The 20777-nt window shown below is 49.2% G+C and overlaps 1 protein-coding gene across 3 annotated transcripts; it reads left to right on the top strand.

Annotated features, from left to right (window-relative positions):
• The first annotated feature begins 220 nt into the window (after positions 1 to 220).
• KEAP1 (kelch like ECH associated protein 1) lies at positions 221 to 7899 on the top strand. Of its 3 annotated transcripts, none has more exons than XM_037818562.1 (6): positions 221 to 374; positions 2333 to 3018; positions 4529 to 5214; positions 6343 to 6548; positions 6767 to 6943; positions 7129 to 7899. In XM_037818562.1, the coding sequence occupies exons 2-6, from the start codon at positions 2380 to 2382 to the stop codon at positions 7293 to 7295; spliced, it is 1875 nt and encodes a 624-aa protein (XP_037674490.1). In that variant the 5' UTR covers positions 221 to 374; positions 2333 to 2379; the 3' UTR covers positions 7296 to 7899. The 3 variants fall into 3 exon arrangements, with proteins under 3 accessions (XP_037674490.1, XP_037674491.1, XP_037674492.1); XM_037818563.1 differs by lacking the exon at positions 221 to 374 and adding an exon at positions 583 to 778; XM_037818564.1 differs by lacking the exon at positions 221 to 374 and adding an exon at positions 895 to 1046.
• Positions 7900 to 20777: the final 12878 nt, after the last annotated feature.

Genomic DNA, 20777 nt, shown 5'->3' with positions numbered 1-20777 from the left:
CAGTGGAAAAAGAGCAGATCTTGGAGGGCAGCCCCGCGCCGAGACGCGCCGGCGACCAAACCGGGAGGATGGAAGGGACGGCGCAAAAAAAAAGAGGACAGGTCCCCGCCGGGCCGGCGCCGGGCACCTGCGGCAAGGGCGGGGAATCGCGGCTCGGGCCCAGCCGCGCCCTCCCCACCCTCTCCCCGCCTCCTTCCCAGGCGTCCCGCGGCCGCCCGGGAGCCCAGGTCCCCCGACGGCGTTGCTGCCCGCGGGTCCCCGGCGCCGGCTGACCAGGCCGGACACCCGCGATCGCGGCGCGCGGCCACCTGGGCCTCCCGGAAGCGCCGCGCGCGGGTGGCTCCGAGAGCTCCGGAGCGCACGCGGGGCCCGAGGTGAGCGCGGCGGCGGCGGCGGGAGCGGGTGGCTGGGTGCCCACGGGGGTCCCCAGGGCGGGCTGGAGCGCGCTCGGGCGCCGAGCCTGCGTCGCTAATTCCCGGGGGCCGCAGTCTCCTGGCGCACCCCAGTGGCGGGCGCTGCGGACGCGGCGGGCGCTGGGGCTGCGCCTCGGCGATCGCGGCGGCGGTGGGGGGACCCGAGGCGGGCGGAGGCGACGAGCGTGGCCTCTCTCCCCTCCCCCGGCTGCCCGAGGCCTGGGCCGCGGGGACTTCTATTCTGACACGCGGCCGCCCGCCCTGCTGAGTCATGGTGACCTGCGCGCCGCGCGCCTCCCCCCGGCGCCGCGATGGAGGCGCCCGGGCTGGGCGGGGAGGCGGAGCCCGAGCGCGGCCATGGCGGGGTGAGTGAGGCGGCCTGTGCGGGGGGCGCCGGGCCCCGCGGCCCGGCCCGGGGGTTCTGGGAGCCGATCGCCGCGGGCCGGGGCGCCTCGGGGGATCCCCGCGGCCTTGGGAAGGGCCGGGAGGGCGCGTCCCGGGTGCCATCCCGTTGTTGGACGGGGTGGCCCGGGGTGGGGGGCTCAGGCAAGGGGCCCAGGCCGCGCCGCACGGACGGAGGCCCGCGGACCCCGGGGCGCTGCTGCTCCTGCTGCTGCTGCTGAGGATGGAAGGGTAGGGGCTTGGTGTGCGCTCTGGGGCTGCACCGGGGAGCCGCGGCGGGGTCACTTCCTGCCTTCTCCAGGCCGCGGTGGCGGCTCGGGCGGGGCATGCGCAGTCCCCGCTTGTCGCTTGGTGCCCCGTGCTCCGGGGTCACCGCTGACCGATGGGTCAGAGGCGGGGAGGCAGGTCCGGGGCCTCGGCCCCGGGGGAGGGGGCCGGGCGGGAGGAGAGCCTCTGGCCGGGGCAGTGGGGTGGGCACCCAGCCAGCCACCCGCGTTTCCTGACCCCTGGGCAGTGCCCGGCCCCGGGAGCACATGGGAGAGGGGGCTACAGACGTGACTTAGACGAAGACTCCGGCCCCAGTCCCCTGGGGGAGAGAGGGACGCTTAATCCCTCAGCCAACTGGCAAAGGAGGTCATTTCAGTTCCCCGCAAGTGCTGCGATGAAAATGAAACCCAGGGGAGGTGGCTCTGAGCTCAGTACCCTGGGGAGTTCCTTTTGGGCTCGCACCCCTTCTCCTGGCCGCCTACCCAAAGGGCAACTCAGCCCTCCCTGCAGGCTGCAGCCAAACCCTCCCATCCATCCGTCTACACTGCCTGGCTCCGCCTCCTCCTCCCTGCCTCTGTAGCTGGGGCGTTCATTCTGCCTCTGAGCTTCTGCGCCGGCTGTACCCTATGCCTTGCCACTCACTCCCTTCACCTTTTCCCAGAAGCCTTTCCTGGACTCCCTGGTTTAAAGTGACCGCCCCCCATCACAGTGTCACAAGGCTGTTTTAATGTTCTTCGCAGCTTTGGTTCTTGCCCTGGTCTGGCTTGTTTTATTTACTTATGGTCCTTTGTCCCCAGACGCCTGCTCCATGAGGGAAGGGTTTTGTTTTTGTTTTTGTTTTTTTTTTTTGGTCCTCAGTGCCTAGAACAGTGCCTGGCACCCAGTAGGTGCTCAATAAATGTGTGAGAGGTGAGGGAAGGAGTGAGCTTGGCATGCGGGAGGTAGAGAAAGGCCACCACACGGCTGGAACAGAGGGGGCGAAGGGAAGAGGTGAGCAGGGGCCAACCAGGCAGGGCCTTGCAGGCTGCTGAGGAGTTCGGTTTTATTCTGAGCACCATGGGGAGCTGTCGGAAGATTCTGGGCAGGGGCTGTTGATGATCTGACCTGTGTCTAGAGATGGCCTTGTGAAGTCAGGGGGCAGTTAGCAAGCCCAAATGGCGTGTCGGGGCAGGAACCGGTCTAGGGATCGCTTTAGCTTAGGAAAGGAGACCCCGGGCCCTGTCCCCAGCGCTGCGCTCTCCCTCCTCCAGGCCCCTGAGTGCCAGTGGCCGTGGTGTCCCTCGTCGACGGGAGCCCCATGCAGCCGGAACCCGGGCCTAGCCCGGCGGGGGCCCGCAGCCGATTCCTGCCCCTGTGGTCCCAGCGCCCCGAGGGGGCGGGCAGCGCGGCCATGTACGCCTCCACCGAGTGCAAAGCCGAGGTGACGCCCTCCCAGCATGGCAACCGCACGTTCAGCTACACCCTGGAGGATCACACGAAGCAGGCGTTCGGCATCATGAACGAGCTGCGGCTCAGCCAGCAGCTGTGCGACGTCACGCTGCAGGTCAAGTACCAGGACGCTCCGGCCGCCCAATTCATGGCGCACAAGGTGGTGCTGGCCTCGTCCAGCCCCGTCTTCAAGGCCATGTTCACCAACGGGCTGCGGGAGCAGGGCATGGAGGTGGTGTCCATCGAGGGCATCCACCCCAAGGTCATGGAGCGCCTCATCGAGTTCGCCTACACCGCCTCCATCTCCATGGGCGAGAAGTGCGTGCTGCACGTCATGAACGGCGCCGTCATGTACCAGATCGACAGCGTCGTCCGCGCCTGCAGCGACTTCCTGGTGCAGCAGCTGGACCCGAGCAACGCCATCGGCATCGCCAACTTCGCCGAGCAGATCGGCTGTGCAGAGCTGCACCAGCGCGCCCGCGAGTACATCTACATGCACTTTGGGGAGGTGAGCGAGAAGGAGAAAGGGGGGACAGGAGGCTGGGTCCCCGTTGTGCAGGAAGGGCCACGGCAGGTGGCTGCGGCAAAGTGGGTTTCCGAGCTTCTGGCCCCACACAGCTGGGGAGAACTCAGGGAGATGGCCGTGGAAGTGGGGTTTTCATGGATCTCTGGGATCAAGATGGGGACAGGGGTAGGGAGGGCATGACAGCGGCCAAACCCCTGCACCCCGAGCCCTGGGGCGTGCTGAGCATGGCTGCCAGCCTTGCAGGCAGTCAACCAAGATTTAACGAACAGCCATGCCAGGTTGCAAATTGCAAGACTGATTGCCCCTTAGGTGGGTTTTCTGGGGGCTGTGCCATGTCATCCTTCCGATTTTTTTTTTTTAATTTCGTTTCTGTCTTTCAAGTGGAGAAAGTTGACAGAAAATGTCGGGAGGATTCTTGAAAAATCACAATGATGACACCTAATTCCTGCATGGCAGTGACTAGCAGTTGTACCCTTGCCATGGTGCTAACTGTTTGTTGAGCACGTAACTGTGTGCCAGCCCCTGTGCTGAATTCAATTGTTGAATTTTCTTAACCATCTTATTTGTGTACCCAGTCAAGGAGGCCGTGCCCGGGTCCCCAAGCCTCAGGGAGCCCCAGGCTTTGAAGCGTCTTCCTTGACATTTTCTAAGTCCTCCTCTGGGGGCTGGGATCAGCTGGGGTTAACACCCCCGGTGTCCCACATTCTCCTCTTTTGGGTGCTTTCCTCGCCTCTACTCTGCAAGTGGTTGACCAGATGCCCCAACAAGCTCTGGCATTGACACCTATAAATTAGTCCTGGGGCTTGGTCCCAGGAGGCTAACTTAGTAATTGGCCCTCTGGGATTGCACAGAACTGGGGCGCCAGAATACTGCCGACCTGCCGATTTGGGGTGACTAAAGTTGTTTATATACACAGGCTCCTGGTAAGAAATTTTTGCCCACATCCTACTTCCTCTAAGAGTTGCCCTGCTCTGAAACAGCTATGGATACAATCCCCATTTTACAGAGTGGGAAAACCAAGACGCAGGGAGTCTGGGATTTGCCCCAGGGCACGCACCTAGGAAGCGGTGGGTCCAAAATTGCAGCTCAGGCTGGTTTCTTCAAAGCCTGCACTTCCCCCCCGCCCTGCCCCGCTCCCGGAATATTCTATCGCTATTAACTTTTTCCTTTTCAGCCAACCTATCCTTTTTAAAAAGCTAATCTCATTTTTTTAAAAAACAGGTATCATACTCTTACTGTTCAAAAGCCGAAAAGGTACCGGGAACCTGACATCAGTGGCCCATTTATCTGAACACATAACAGTAACTCATTGAATCCTCATAGCCCCCGAGGTTCTTGCTATTGGAATCCCCATTTTACAGAGGAGGAAACTGAGGCTGTGGAGGCAGGGAGAGTGACCTGTCCAAGGTCACAGGCTCCTGGGGGAGAGGGACGGGGCCGCAGACAGGAGGAGCCAGCCCCACAAGTGCATGCGTCTCCACCTTGCTCGCAGGTAGCCAAGCAGGAGGAGTTCTTCAACCTGTCCCACTGCCAGCTGGTGACACTCATCAGCCGCGACGACCTGAACGTCCGCTGCGAGTCCGAGGTCTTCCACGCCTGCATCAACTGGGTCAAGTACGACTGCGAGCAGCGGCGCTTCTACGTGCAGGCCCTGCTGCGGGCCGTGCGCTGCCACGCGCTCACGCCGCACTTCCTGCAGATGCAGCTGCAGAAGTGCGAGATCCTGCAGTCAGACTCGCGCTGCAAGGATTACCTGGTGCAGATCTTCCAGGAGCTCACCCTGCACAAGCCCACGCAGGTGATGCCCTGCCGGGCGCCCAAGGTGGGCCGGCTCATCTACACGGCGGGGGGCTACTTCCGCCAGTCGCTCAGCTACCTGGAGGCCTACAACCCCAGCGACGGCGTGTGGCTGCGCCTGGCTAACCTGCAGGTGCCGCGCAGCGGGCTGGCGGGCTGCGTGGTGGGCGGCCTGCTCTACGCGGTGGGCGGCCGCAACAACTCCCCCGACGGCAACACGGATTCTGCCGCCCTGGACTGCTACAACCCCATGACCAACCAGTGGTCGCCCTGCGCCCCCATGAGCGTGCCCCGCAACCGCATCGGCGTGGGGGTCATCGACGGGCACATCTACGCGGTGGGCGGCTCCCACGGCTGCGTCCACCACAACAGCGTGGAGAGGCGAGTGGGGGAGTGGGGGTGCCGGGCAGGGGCCAGGGCCCCTCTCCCCTCCCTGCCTTTTGGGGAGCAGATGTTAAAACCCCTGGGAGATTGAAGATCGGGGACCACAGATGATGTGTCTGGGGCTGGGGACTGCTCTTAAGGCCATTGCAAACCCTCAGGGCTCCTTTGTGTGGAGGTGGGAAAAGTTCCATCCATTTGGGATTCTGATATGCTGGTTGTGCTCAAATGCGACACTTCTCTGCTGCCTGCCCCCAAATCATCATACTAAACAGACAGATGAGGCCCTCGATGTGACAGCTGCGTTCTGAGTTGGGGTGCCTTTGTGCAGTGCACAACCTGCACAGCTGTACGTGGCAGCCCTGTGTTTAGTAGCCGAGTGTTTTGGAGCTCTCTCCAGCCCTTGCTTGGCCTGGTCCTTTGCCTTCTCTTCCTCCCAGATATGTAGTCCAGGATGCACTTCTTACCTAGGGAGCTTGTTGAAACAGGGCAAATTCCCCAGCCCCACTGCTGGGGATTCTGGAAACATGGAATCAATAGGTTCAGAGTGAGGCCAGGGAATAGGAATTTCAAACAAATGCCTCGGAGGCTTCTCATGCAAGTGGTCTGTGAAATGGGATGATGGGTTGGTGCAGCAGCCTGAGGGGGAAAGGAAAGAGGAAGTAGCAATAATTACTCCTAGAGCAAAAGCATGCACTTGACTTCAAGCCTTGCATTTCGAGGACAGCTGTTCCGGCTGGGAATTTGAGTTGGGGTCAAGGCCCAGCACCACCACCACTTACTCGGTGACCCTGTGCATGCTCCCCTGCCCCTGCACCTCCATTTTGTCATCTGTGAGGTGGGGGTGACACATGGGGCCACCTGCCCCCCAACAGGGCCAGAGCCGACGCATGTAACACTCAGCACCGGGCCGGGCAGGGTTATTACTGAGCTGCTGGGGTTCACCAGCCATGGGCGTGACCTTGACCACATCGTGGCTGGGAACCTGTTTCTGGAAAACGGATGAGCTCTTGATGACTCCGGCCTCTTAGAACGGTTGTGAGGGTTGCAGGGGTTAAGTGTGACCCCCTATCCGTGGATCCCCCCCAAAGCTCAGCCCTCATCACTGTGGTTATTTCCTCCCTGCAGGTATGAACCAGAGCGGGACGAGTGGCACTTGGTGGCCCCCATGCTGACGCGAAGGATTGGGGTGGGGGTGGCTGTCCTCAACCGTCTGCTCTACGCCGTCGGGGGCTTCGACGGGACGAGCCGCCTCAGCTCGGCCGAGTGTTACTATCCCGAGAGGAACGAGTGGCGGATGATCACACCCATGAACACCATCCGGAGTGGGGCAGGTGGGTGGGGGGCTGTGGGGGGCCAAGGTGGGGAGCTCCCAGGCCTGGGTGAGGCCTCCCCGTTTCCATCTCGACCCCCACACCACCCCCAGGAGAGCCAGATCCCCACAGCGTCCGAGCTGCCCTCTCTCCCAACTTTGTTTCCGAAGGGTCCCTCGGGAGAGGGGAGGGCCCGTCGGGAAGGCCCGGGATCACCCTCTCTGCCTGGTGTGGTTTAGGCGTCTGCGTCCTGCACAACTGCATCTACGCCGCGGGGGGTTACGACGGGCAGGACCAGCTGAATAGCGTGGAGCGCTACGACGTGGAGACCGAAACGTGGACTTTCGTGGCCCCCATGAAGCACAGACGCAGCGCCCTGGGCATCACCGTGCACCAAGGAAGGATCTACGTCCTCGGTGAGGCCCTGCAGGCAGGGACCAGGGTGGGAGAAAGGGAAAAGAGCCCCGATGTGTCCCATCTGTGCTAGGGGCACACTTTTGGGGGGGGGCCTGGCCTCTCCCCGTGGTCGATCGCATCTCCCTCTCTCGCCCGTCCCCCGCGGTGGCCTGACAAGCGGCCGTCCCCTCTGCTCCTCCCGCAGGGGGCTACGACGGCCACACGTTCCTGGACAGCGTGGAGTGTTACGACCCGGATTCGGACACGTGGAGCGAGGTGACACGCATGACGTCGGGCCGGAGCGGGGTGGGGGTGGCTGTCACCATGGAGCCCTGTCGGAAACAGATCGACCAGCAGAACTGCACCTGTTGAGCCGCCTTGGTTTCCCGTGCCCGCAAGCGTCCGACCGACGGAGAGCATCGTCGTTTTCCTACAAAAACGGGGGACACGAGGAAAGGCAGCAGCGTGAGCCCTTGTTTCTCCAGGACAGAGAGGCTGAGAGGTCTCGGTGTTAAAACGGCGACCCGAAAGGAAAGAAGGCCAGAGTGGGAAGCCATGAGCCCATCTTAGGCGGTCCCGGGAGCGTCCGAGAGAGCCTGCCTGGGAGGGAGGAGGGGGTAAGGTGGGCTCCCGGGAGAGAGGACCCCACAAACTGCAGGCTGCCAGAAACTTGGGCCTGGGCCACACCTCAGCAGCCGTCACCTCCCTTTGGGGTGAAAACCCTCTAGGAGGGTTTTGTTCCTAGAGTCTTTGGGATTGGTTCCTAGAGGCCTGGGGAAGAGGCCGAGAGAGGCCTTGTGGGGGGCTGAGGCCCCTCAGGTTGGGCCTTCCTGTACATAGAAACCGCCGGCCGTCTCTGCCCCGGACTGTCATTTTGTTGATAAGTAACCCTGTAACTTTCCGATGAAAATAAAGAACAGACTAACCTAGTGTCTTCCACCCCGGCTTTCCTGGGGACAGAAAGGCCTCTTCTCTTGACAAGCCCTCGAGTCTTTGATTTAGGCCTTTATTTGAAACCAGTTTATCAGCCCGCAGTGTCTTGATACATCAGGACATCTTTCTCCCCACAAGCAGCCACAAGGGGCACCCACTGTCTTATCAGATCCAGCTGCTTTGGAAGATGACGCCCCAACCCTTTGGCTCGTCTCCTGGGGCTCCCCAAGCCTAATTGCACGTGCGCCGTGTGCAGTTTGCGTCCGAAAGCAGGTCACTGAATTGGGTGCCTTCTGAATTCGGTGAAAATCAATCCGGCTGCTTTTAGGTGCTGCCCAAATGGTAGGAACCTTTGTTTTCCTGAGGCCCGGGGTGGTGAAAAAGGATAAAGGGGTTCCTGAGAAATGGAGCCACTTGGGAATTATTTTAAGCAAAGCACTCAACGGGCCTTGCCCCATCCTAAAACGATCTGGGTGAGGGCGGTGTGTGGCCTGGATCTGTATTTCCCCCCAGTCACCCCAATTCTTGTTGTGACTTGGGAAGACGACAGGCCCAGCTCATGGGGAATTCACAGGTTCTTCCAAATAGTTTGAGTCTCTCCCTCAGGGTCCTGGGAGAAACCTGGGACATCCCAGCTCTGCAGCCACACTTGGTGCATAGAAGCTCCCAGGAGTTTATCCTAAGGTTTGGACGGAACAAGAAAATCTGTCAGTGGGATTATATGGGAGAGAAGAAGTAGGAAATGCAAACAGACCATCTCGATAGCCTTTTAGCATTTACAGAGTGCTCCCACCCAGTTATGTGACCCTCATATTAGCAATATGAGCCGGGCAGGGCAAGCATGAGCTCATTAGATGGAGAAGTAGCTCAGAGAAATGACTTGCCCAAGGTCACCCGGCCAGGAAATGGTAGCAATCAGATATAGCTTTTGGAGTCTTGATGCCAAAGCAGCCATCCTCAGTGCACTTCCTACCGCTCCATTTATGACCAGAAACATCCAAGAGGCCTTGTGGAGTCGCTGTGGTTAGGAGTGAAAGTTCCAGAAACAGCCACTTCTACAAGGGATTTACACGTAACGTGGTCACCAGAAGCCAGCCAGCCTGCCTTGGGGTGGTGTTTCCTTTCCGAGGAGTTAGAGCCTGGTCTCTTTTTCTGTTTTCACTTTTTATTTTGAAATAATTTAAAACACAGAGGACAGTTGCAAAAACAATACAAACCCCATACAGAGGACTCAAACATCCCCCCACTTACCCCAGATACCCAGATCCACCAATTTTAACATTTGCTGCAGCATTCTAGCTATCCATCAATCTATTTATCCGTCTACTTTCTATGCATCTATTCAGAACATTTGACGTGGATTGTACACCTCCTGTCAAGCTAGGCTTTTGAGATTAGTTTATCTGCTGCAGTAAAACAGTTTAGCGGTCAGGTGAGTGGCTCCTTATTTGCAAAAGTGGACACCAGGGCACCGGGCTCTGATCCAGCTGCTAGACCAGCTGTCACCAGACTTGTCTCCACATAGACAACTTTATTCGGAGTCCTTTCTCTGCCAGGCCTTGGGGCCACAGCACTGACCCCGGGCTCCTCGTGGGAAGGCCAATTTGGGAAGGAGGGTGGCCAATTTGTCCCCGTTTGCCTGGGACCCTCCCATGTGGAACATGGACCCCCTCAGTCCCTGGGAAACCGGGCAGCTGGTCACCTCACTGGAAATCCAGCTACTGGAGTCATGACTCGTTCAAACAGGTAAGTGACAGGCAGATGAGGGTCACAGCTGATTTGCACTTTTTTAAGCCGGTGGCTCTGGGATCCAGGTGGAAATGGCTAGGTTAGGGAAAGCCAGGGATTGGAGAAGGCTAAATAAATGATTTGCAGTGGGCTGGGGGTGCTGGGGTGGGGGTGGCGGTTTGGATGAAGCAAGGGGCTGTGGGAATGGACAGAAGTAGAAGAATCTAGGATCAAGAGCCTGGCTATGAAGCGCGAAGAATTAAAAAGGATCCCTGGGTTTCAAGCTTCAAAAGAGACAACCGTAGGGAACCCTGGAGGCAGCTGCAGTGAGAAGGGAAGTGAGGAAGAGTTTGGTTTTGGGTGTGCTGAGTTTGAGGCTTTCAAGATACAGCTGTTTCTGGAACATGCACACAGGTTTCGTAGCATTTGGCTTTTAATGCTTCCCACAAATGGTTGCCACGCAGCTGCTCTGTGCCAGGCGTGGAGTGAGCTGTTCAGACATGAGGAGGAAGCAACGTGGGGCCATGCCTTTTGCGTGGACCTGGAGTGAACAAAACAATTGCATGAATCATAGGAAATCACAATCAAAGGGAAGTGTGCTGAAGGCCAAGAACTTGACCTACACAAGAGGCCCAAGAACGTATTCTTGAGAAAGGTTTTGTCACGGAAATCCAAAGGAGCTGGTAAGTGCAAACTTGGCGAGGGAAGGAAGGGCGAGATTCTAGATGGCGGAAGGAGCACGTGCCAAGGTCCCGGGGCACAAGGAAGCAAATTTGGCTGAGGCTCTGAGAGGGAAGTGTGTGAGACAAAGCTGAACAAAGAGGGGTCAAGGGTCCAAGCCAGGCCAGCCCTGTGGGATATGCATTTTTCTCTTTAATTTTTAAAGTACACAAATATACTTAAAAAAAAAAAAAAAAGAACATTCCAGAAAAAGCTGAAAATTTAATCTCTTACCATTCTAGCTCCTTCCAAATCTTAAAAAAATAATAATAATAATTTGCAGTAATATTCTGTATTTCCTTACATCAATGCCATGCTACTGCACACATCTTATTCTGCAACTTGCGTTTCCCCTCAATAAGACTTAGGGGTCTATCTATATGTGTTCGTTTTTCTCTTTGCTGGACATTTAGGTTGTTTTCAGTTCTTCAGCATTCCAGGCAAGCCTGACAGCCACTTTGGGTTGTGTCTCCTTAGGTGCAAGTGTGACTATTACTGAGATAGAATTTTCTAGCTCATAGGGTAGACACAGTTTCAGTTATACAAATGCCGCCAAATCATCCTCCAGAAAGTCTGTAACAAATTCCATTCCTGCTGTTTTCTAGCTCTTTACAAATTTAAACACTGTCCCCTTTATCGCTCCTTTCCTTGCTAGTTCTTCCCTTTCACGTCATGTTTAAGAAGGACTTTGGGTTCTGGCCATTTTCCGCAGCTGGTTCTTTAGACTTCTTGTTCATTTGCAAGGTCATTGGATCTCCTGCTCATAAATTGATTTTGCTTCTGCCTGGGGTAACTATTGCAGTTGGTTTCTGTCAACTGGAACCAAGTCCTAACCAGTAAGCAAGACGTTTTTTTTTTCCCAAAATCTATTTTCTTCAAATGCATTTAAATTTTGTTTTTGCACCATTTATAATTTCATCTGGAATTTGTTGGTGTGTATAGGATTAAGGAGGAATTTTACTTTATTTTTTCATATGGATAGCCAACTGTTGCCCAGTGATTTATTTTTCAAACCATTTCTTTAATAGTTATTCTTTACTCCATGGTTTTGAAACGCATCCCTATCATATACCAAATCCCCATATGTGCATTGATCTCTCTATTCTGTTTTAATGCCTTAACTGTCCATTTTTGCACCAATTTCATTGTTTAAATTACCATAGTTTTATAGTATATCTTACTATCAGATGGAATGAGTCCCGCAGCCCCTATTTTTTTTCCTTTCTATTTTTCAAAATAGTCTTGGATATTATTGCATATTTACTCTTCTCTATGAAGAATGAAATTTCGTGAAAAATCTTGACATTTTGATTGGGTTGCATTAAAATGATTGAGTTGGAGAAAAATGATACTTTTACGATATTCAGTCTCTCTCTCCAGGAACTTGACATACCTATTTAGTGAAGTCTTCTTTTATGTCCTCAGGAAATCTATAATTTCTCTACAAATGGCTTGCACATGGGTTTGTTCACGTGCACTTTTTAGGTCTTGTTGCTATTGCCAGTGGGAGTTTTGATTCTTGACTTTTTAAAATTCATGTTGCTAGTAGATAGGAAAACTATTGATATAGATATATTGATCTTCCACTGGCCTCTTGGCTGAATTTTCTTATTAGTTCGGCTAATTTGATTTTTTTCAGCTGATGGTCAAATCACCTGCCAACATATTATTCCAATAACTAAACCACTCATTTCTTTTTCTTCTGTCACTGAATGAGCTAGGCTCTCCTGAACAATGTTGAATTGTAGTGATAAAAGTGGGCATTCTCGTCGTATTTCTAATGTAAGGTGACCGCTTCTGATATCCACCATTAAGTCTGACGATTGTCAAAAGGTGTTCTGTAATCTGTGCCATAAGTTTTGCTGGAATCTTCGTCAAGTTCAGGAAGTTCTTTTCTATTCTTCGTTTGTTGTTTTCTTAAAAATCACAAATAGATGTTGGATTTTTCAGTCTCTCTTCTATCGGTGGGTCTCAAGCCATTGCATTCCTACCAAGTTCCCAAGGGGTGCTGACTGTGCTGGTTCCGGAACCACACTTCAAGACACAAGGGCACAGAATAAGAACAAGGGGTATTCCGGTTTGCTAATGCTGCCAGAATGCAAAACACCAGAAAAGGATTGGCTTTTATATATGGGGTTTATTTGGTCTTAAGGCCAAAAAGTGTCCAAGGTAAGGCATCAACAATAGGGTACCTTCACCGGAGAAAGGCCATTGGCATCCGGAAAACCTCTATTAGCCGGGAAGGCATGTGGCTGACGTCTGCTTGCTCCCAAGTTGCGTTTCAAAATGATGTTCTCCAAAATGTCAGTGTCAGCTTCCAATGTCTTCAAAATGTGTCTCTCAGCTGCAGCTAGCAGTGAGCTCCTTCTGGCTGAGCTTTTATAGGGCTCCAGTGAACTAATCAAGGCCCACACTGAATGGGCGGGGCCACACCTCCATGGAAATGATCTAATCAGAGTCATCACCTACAGTTGGGTGGGGCACATCTCCATGGAAACACTGAACCAATAGGTTCCAACCTAATCAACACTAATACATCTGCCCCCACAAGATTGCATCAAAGAATATGGCTTTTTCTGGGGGACATAAAATATACAAACTGGCACAATGGGTTAAAGGCAAAACTCACTGACTAATATTTAAGGAGTAGATGGGAGGCAGAGAAGCCCCAATCAAAAGATATAAACAGTTGCAAATTATGATGAAAACCAAGAAAAGTGTCGTGTCACAGAAGCCAAGTGGCAAAAATGTGGAGCACAGAAATGTCTTAAGGAACATTATTAAATGCTAAGAGGTTCAGAAAGATAGAGACCTTCAAATGCCCACTGTATTTGGCATTGGGAGGTAACCTTATGGTGAACCATTTCAGCAGAATTATGAGGGTAAAGCAATAGATCCCTTCGAGAAATATTCATCATGTGCTTCCTTAGAACATTCACTGTTGCCGAGGAAATGACACTGAGTGAATCAGTGAAGGAGCCGAGGAAGCAATATCTCCTTTGAGACATTTAGGGGAGAAGGGATCAGATGAGAGCTGGAGAGAAACCAAGGGTCCACGGAGGGTTTGGAGTTCTGCTTTAAAGATTCGGAAGATCAAGCCTGTTTATAAGAGGAGGGAAAGTTCCTGAAGACCCATCTCTAGCATACTTGGTGCGTGACCTGAGGCCAATTCTCTGTGTGCCTTGCTTTGCTCATCTGTAGAATGGGATAACAGTACCCAGCCCCTGGCACACAGTAAGACTACAATAAATCCTAGTGTTATTGATTAGGAATGATGTACGATTGATCCGAATATTGAAGTTATTAAAGTCAGAGCGATATTGGTGGCACCGAACGACAGCACAACGCTGCATCTGTGTTGCTTTATTTAAAATCTCTCACTGGCTCTCATCAGCTGTGAAAAGACAGTGCTTCCACCAGGGCTGGTTCAGGAAGTGTGGGATAGAAGGAGTAGATCACCCTCTTCTGGGCCTCTGGGTGAAAACAGGAATGATTTGCAGAGAAGGAAAGAAAGAGAACAAGATTGGACGAGTCCCCGATTGTAAAATGTCTTGACTTTAGCTAATTCCTAACACCCCCCATCCCCATCCCCAATCAAGGCCAAAGATTACATAGACAGCTTTCAAATGGTACAAAGAAAAATTCCATATACACGTATCCATGGAGTACATTTTTAGAAGAGCTGAATTCCCAGATGTAGCTATATTAGTTTATTAGTCTTAAGGTTTCCTCATATTTAGAACATCCCAACATCTTGATCTCACACCCTCTATGTTTATTTTCTAAGATGAGGGGTAAGACGTTGAACGATATTTTACAGAATCACTAACCTCTAGTATAAATTTGAAATGTGCCCTTTAAACTTTCACCCTTCCATTTTTCCTTTCCATTTAGACTCATTCCTTTTTTTTTTTTTAATTAGCTTGCCTCCAAATTAGTGAGCAAATTACATTTTATAGAAATCACACAGAAGTGCAGATGCATTCGCAAAACTCCCAGTTTAAGGGACTCCACCCCATTGCTCAGGGTCTTTAATTTTGAATTTTATCCCACCATGTTTTAAAGAGGGCACCCAGGAACACGGGGGGTTTTCCGACTACATATCCCAAGATCCTCCGGGTTTAGTCAGCTGACCTGAACAACTTAGGTGGGAGATTTGAAACCAAGCAGAACTGAGGCTGATTTCAGCAGCTTCTTTTCCTTCATTTGCTCTCAGCTTTGGGCGCAGGAAAGATTCATAATGTTATGAATCATAATTTGGGATCAGGAAAGATTCATAATGTGAATTCATAATAAAGAGTTGGGGTTTCTTTTTCAAGTCTCATTAATTGTGGTGGGGTCTCCTCTCTCGCCAGTCTTCCCCTCATTCGTGGCCAACTCTCACTTCCTCCTTTTTTTTGACCTCAGGATAATGATTTTGAGATTCACCCATGCTGCACGTATCAGTAGTTCATTCATTTTTCTTGCTTGGTAGATGGAAGTACAGCAGTTTGTTTTTCCATTTATTTGTTGATGGACATCTGGGTTATTTCCCACTGGGGCCATTGCCAGTAAACCTGCTGTGAAATTCTTGTTCACTTCCCCCAGACTCTTCACTTGGCGAATGATTTTTTTTAAAATTCAGTTTTATTGAGATATTTTCACATACCATCCATGGTGTACAAATGAACTGTTCACAGTACCATCATATAGTTATGCATTCATCACCACAATCTATTTTTGAACAGTTTCCTTACACCAAAAGGAAGAAAAATAAGAGTAAAAAAGAAAAGTAAAAAAGAACACCTAAATCATCCCCCCCACCCTATTTTTCATTTAGTTTTTGTCCCCATTTTTCTACTCATCCATCCATACACTGGATAAAGGGAGTGCGAGCCACAAGGTTTTCACAATCACACTGTCACCCCTTGTGAGCTACATTTTTATACGTTTGTCTTCAAGAGTTAAGGCTACTGGGTTGCAGTTTGATAGTTTCAGGTATTTACTTCTAGCTATTCCAATGCATTAAAACTTAAAAAGGGTTATCTACATAGTGCATAAGACTGTCCACCAGAGTGACCTATCGACTCCATTTGGAATCTCTCAGCCACTGAAATTATTTCATCTCATTTTGCATCCCCCTTTTGGTCAAGAAGATACTCTCAATCCCACGATGCTGGGTCCAGATTCATCCTCGGGAGTCATATCCTGCGTTGCCAGGGAGATTCACACCCCTGGGAGTCAGGTCCCGCATAAGGGGGAGGACAGTGAGTTGGCTTAGCTAGAGAGAGAGGCTGGCAAATCATTTTAAGTCTTTTATGTTTCCATTTAAATGATACAACCTCAGAGCCTTTCCTGTCCCAGTCATCCACCCTGTCTCAATTAGGTCCCCCCATCATAGCATTTATCACAATTATGTTTGTTTTGTAGGTGTAATTGTGTAATGTTCAGCTCCCCAGCTATGCTGTAAGCGCCACTAAAGCAGGGAATGCATGAAATCATCAAAGATTTGTTTTGTCTTCTTTAACAGAGTACATATAAACATTGCTAGAACGTATTGTAGTTCCCCAACAGATTCTTTTTTATATTAGTGTTCTGGTATGCTAATGCTGCTGGAATGGAAAACACCAGAAATGGATTGGCTTTTATAAAAAGGGGTTTATTTGGTTACAAAGTTATAGTCTTAAGGCCAGAAAGTGTCCAAGGCAATGTATCAATAATCAGGTACCTTCACTGGAGGATGGCCAATGGTGTCCGGAAAACCTCTGTTAGCTGGGAAGGCATGTGGCTGGTGTCTGTCCCAAGTTCTGGTTTCAAAATGGCTTTCTCCCAGGATGTTCCTCGCTAGGCTGCAGTTCTTCAAAAATGTCACTCTCAGTTGCTCTTGGGGTATTTGTCCTCTCTTAGCTTCTCCAGAGCTAGAGTCTGCTTTCAACGGCTGTCTTCAAACTGTCTCTCATCTGCAGCTCCTCTCTCAGCTTCTGTGCGTTCTTCAAAGTGTCCCTCTTGGCTGTAGCTCCTCTTCAAAATGTCACTCTCAGCTGCACTGGGTTCCTTCTGTTTGTCAGCTCATTTATATGGCTCCAGTGACTCAACTTAGACCCAGCACAAATAGGCAGGCCAACACCTCCATGGAAATCATCCAGAGTCCTCACCCACAGTTGGGTGGGGCACATCTCCACGGAAACACTCAAAGAATTACAATCTAATCAACACTGATACCTCTGCCCACACAAGATTACATCACAGATAATGGCATTTGGGGGGACAAAATACATTCATACTGGCACAATTAGCTTAATTTGAATTTTACCACTTCTCCATATCTCCCCTCTCCCCACCCTTGGAAAACTCCTTTAAAAAATAAAACTTTTTTTCTTCCAGAAAACTTTGCCTCTTTTAAATTTATTCTTTATTTTTTCCCCTCCATTTATAACTGGTCACCTTCATCTGGTTCCTGGTAAATCACACTGCCCTTCATTGTGTTTGTCCACTTTCACCCACAAATTCAAAGTAAGGTTTGTGTTTTTTTTTTAAAAGATGGAATCACTTTCAGCCCCACATTAACAATATGGAAAGTTATTCTGATTTATTCTGTTATCAGGGGCAGGGACAACATGGATTTCAGAGCCTGCCACGTGTGATGCATCATAGAACACAGGGCTCGTTGTCAACTAAGGTAAAGGGATATTTGCACGGTTCGTTCATTAAGGCACAACCGCAAATGCTGACAAGTGCTTTAGGAAAACGTGGCTTGAGGAGGTCATAATGTCTTTGTCAGCCTTGTATTAATAATCTCTTCTTCTATTCTCCTCCTGTCTTGGTCACCACCATATTTGCAAGGCTAGGCCCAGCAGGAGCTGGGCACAGTTTTGAGTGTTGGGTGGACGAGATCTTGGGTCCGATGGATGCACAATAAACATTTGCGAGATCTTCCAGATGCTTCTGCGAGCTTGTGGGTTTTGCCAGCTCTGCGGAAGAGGAGAGCTTTACTCCATCTGAGATTTCAGCTCAGCCCCAGGAAATCCCTTCACTCTCCCTCTGACCATCATCGTCACGCCTCTTGGGACTTCTTGGAACTAAGTAATGCCCCCCCCTTTTTTAAATTACTTTATCAAATAAAAAAATTTCCAAACAAAACAAAGCAAAGCAACGGGAAAAACAAATATCCTGAAATAACTTCATTCCTTCCAATATACTCCTACCATACCAAAGGAAAATTAACAAACCGTAGTCACATCTGAGTATTTCCATAGCATTAAGATCAGCCTCAATATCTTGTCTGTTCTTATTAGATTATCGGTCCCCCTTCACTAGCTGCTGTCTATCTGTAGGTCTTCTATATTCTACAATATAAGACACTTATTTTACATTTTTTCACAGAGTTCACATTAGTTGTAACATATGATATGTCTCCTTTTGTGTGTGGTTTATTTCGCTCAGCATTATGTCTTCAAGTTTCATCCATGTTGTCATATGTTTCACGACCTCGTTTCTTCTTACTGCTGTGTGGTATTCCATTGTGTGTATATACCACATTTTGTTTATCCACTTATCTTGATGAAGGACACTTAGGTTGTTTCCATCTCTTGGCAATTGTGAATAATGCCACTATGAACATCAGTGTGCAGATATCTGTTCGTGTCACTGCTTTCCGATCTTCCGGGTATATACCGAGAAGTGCAATCGCTGGATCGAATGGTAGCTCTATATCTAGTTTTCTAAGGAACTGCCAGACTGTCTTCCAGAGTGGCTGAATGATTATACAGTCCCACCAACAATGAATGAGCTCCAGTTTCTCCACATCCTCTCCAGCATTTGTAGTTTCCTGTTTGTTTAATGGCAGCCATTCTAATTGGTGTGAGATGATATCTCATTGTGGTCTTCATTTGCTTGGCTCTAATAGCTAGCGAAGATGAACGTTTTTTCATGTGTTTTTTAGCCATTTGTATTTCTCTTCAGAGAAATGTCTTTTCATATCTTTCACCTATTTTATAATTGGGTTGTTTGTACTATTGTCATTGAGTTGTAAGATTTCTTATATATGCTGCATATCAGTCTCTTATCAGATACACGGTTCCCAAATATTTTCTCCCATTGAATTGACTGCTTCTATGAGTACTATGCTGGGTGTGGGTTTTTCTTATGTGCCCTTTATCATATTGAGGACGTTTCCTTCAATCCCTACCTTTTGAAGTGTTTTATCAAAAAAGGGTGCTGGATTTTGTCAAATGCTTTTTCAGCATCTATTGAGATGATCATTTGATTTTTCCCTTCTGATTTGTTAATGTGTTGCATCATGTTGATAGATTTTCTTATGTTGAACCATCCTTGCATGCCTGGAATGAACCCCACTTGATCAGGGGGTATGATTTTTTAAACGTATCTTTGAATTCGATTTGCAAGTATTTAATTTTTGCATCAATATTCATTAGGGAGATTGGCCTATAGTTTTGCTTTCTTGTAGCATCTTTATCTGGTTTTGGTATCAGAATGATGTTGGCTTCATAAAATGAGTTAGATAGTGTTCCATTTTCTTCAATTGTTTGAAAGATTTTAAGTAGGAATGGTGTCAGTTTGGTAGAGTTTGGTAGAATTCCCCTGTAAGGCCTTTTGGCCCTGAGGTTTTTTGGTAGGCAGCTTTTTAATAAGTGATTGGATTTCTTTAATTGTGATTGGTTTGTTGAAGTCTCCTATTTCTTCTCTATTCAGTCTAGCTTGTTCATGTGTTTCCAGGAAATTATCCATTTTCTCTAAATTATCTCGTTTGTTGGCATACAGTTGTTCATAGTATCCTCTTATGATTTTTTTTTATTTCTTCAGGATCATTTATTATTTTATTTATTTGGGTCTTCTCTCTTTTGGACTTTGTCACTCTAGCTAAGGGTTTGTTGATCTTGTTGATCTTCTCAAAGAACCAACTTTTGGTTTTATTTATTCTATTGTTTTTTTGTTTGTTTTGTTCTCCATATCATTTATTTCTGCTTTAATCCTTGTTATTTCTTTTCTTCTACTTGCTTTAGGATTAGTTTGCTGATCGTTTTCTAGCTTCTTCAGTTGTTTCATTAGTTCTTTGATTTTACCTATTCTTCCTTTTTAATATATGCATTTAAAGCTATAAATTTCCCCCTCAGCACTACCTTTGCTGTATCCCATAAATTTTGATACGTTGTGTTCTCATTTTCATTCATCTCTAGATATTTAGCAATTTCTCTTGCAATTTCTTCTTTGACCCACTGCTTGTTTAGGGATGTGTTGTTAAACCTCCAAATATTTGTGAGTGTTCTGGATCTTTGACAGTTATTAACTTCTAGTTGCATTCCATTGTGGTCAGAGAATGTGTTTTGAATAATTTCAATCTTTTTAAATTTATTGAGGCTTTTTTAATGCCCCAGCGCATGATCTATGATGGAGAAAGTTCCATAATCACTAGAGAAGAATCTATATCCTGGTGACTTGGGATGTAATGTTCTAGATATGTCTGTTATGTCTAATTCATTTATCATGTTGTTTATGTTCTCAGTTTCCTTATTGGTCTTCTGTCTGGTTGATCTGTCTATAAGAGAGAGTGATGTGTTGAAGTGTCCCACAATTATTGTGGAAACATCTAGTGCTTCCTTCAGTTTTGCCAATGTTTGTCTCATGTATTTTGGAGGACCTTGATTGGGTGCATAAACATTTATGATTGTTATTTCTTCTTGGCAAATTGTCCCTTTTATTAGTATATAGTGTCCTTCTTTGTCTCTTATAACATCCTTGGATTTAAAGTTTATTTTATCCGAAATTAGTATTGCTACTTCTGCTTTCTTTTGGCTGTAGCTTACATGGAATATTTTTTTCCCATCTTTTCACTTACAATTTCTTTGTGTCTCTGGGTCTAAGATGAGGCTCTTGTAGGCAACATATTAATGGTTCATGTTTTTAATCCATTCTGCCAGTCTACATCTTTTCATTGGGGACCTTAATCCATTCACATTCAATGTTAATATTGTGAAGTAAGTTCTTGAATTATCCATCTTATGCTTTGGTTTTTAGTTGTGAGATCTATTTTTTCCCCTCTCTCTCTTTATTTCCTTTAAGGTACCCTTACTAAGACTCTTTGGTTCTGTGCCCTTCTGCAGACCCCTCTCTCCTTTCTTTTTTTCTCAGCTGTTAGAGCTCTCCTTAGTAGTTCTTGTAGGGCAGGCCTCTTGTTAACAAATTCTCTCAGCATTTGTTTGTGAAAATTTTAAGCTCTCCGGTAGTCAGTACTTAGTCTTATGTTGTTTCCCTTTTGTGGTGAATTTGTTCTCTCTTGCTGCTTTCAGAAGTTTCTCCTTTTCTTCAGCATTCAACAATCTTATCAGAATATGTCTCGGAGTGGGTTTATTTGGATTTGTGGTATTTGGAGTTCATCGGGCATCTTTGATGTGCTTATTTATGTCATTTAAAAGGTGTGGGAAAATTTCCCCAAGTATGTCTTTGAATACTCCTCCCAGCCCTTTACCCTTCTCT

Source organism: Choloepus didactylus, chromosome 25, assembly GCF_015220235.1.
Source record: "Choloepus didactylus isolate mChoDid1 chromosome 25, mChoDid1.pri, whole genome shotgun sequence".
NCBI lineage: Eukaryota > Metazoa > Chordata > Mammalia > Pilosa > Megalonychidae > Choloepus > Choloepus didactylus.
This window is presented reverse-complemented; position numbering and strand designations above follow the sequence as displayed.

Bases quoted from the DNA above. Each gene is read 5' to 3' on its own strand.
- KEAP1 (XM_037818562.1), top strand. From the start codon at position 2,380: ATGCAGCCGGAACCCGGGCCTAGCCCGGCGGGGGCCCGCAGCCGATTC. The intron at 3,019-4,528 runs GTGAGCGAGAAG...CCTTGCTCGCAG, and splicing joins TCTACATGCACTTTGGGGAG to GTAGCCAAGCAGGAGGAGTT. The intron at 5,215-6,342 runs GCGAGTGGGGGA...TCCTCCCTGCAG, and splicing joins CACCACAACAGCGTGGAGAG to GTATGAACCAGAGCGGGACG.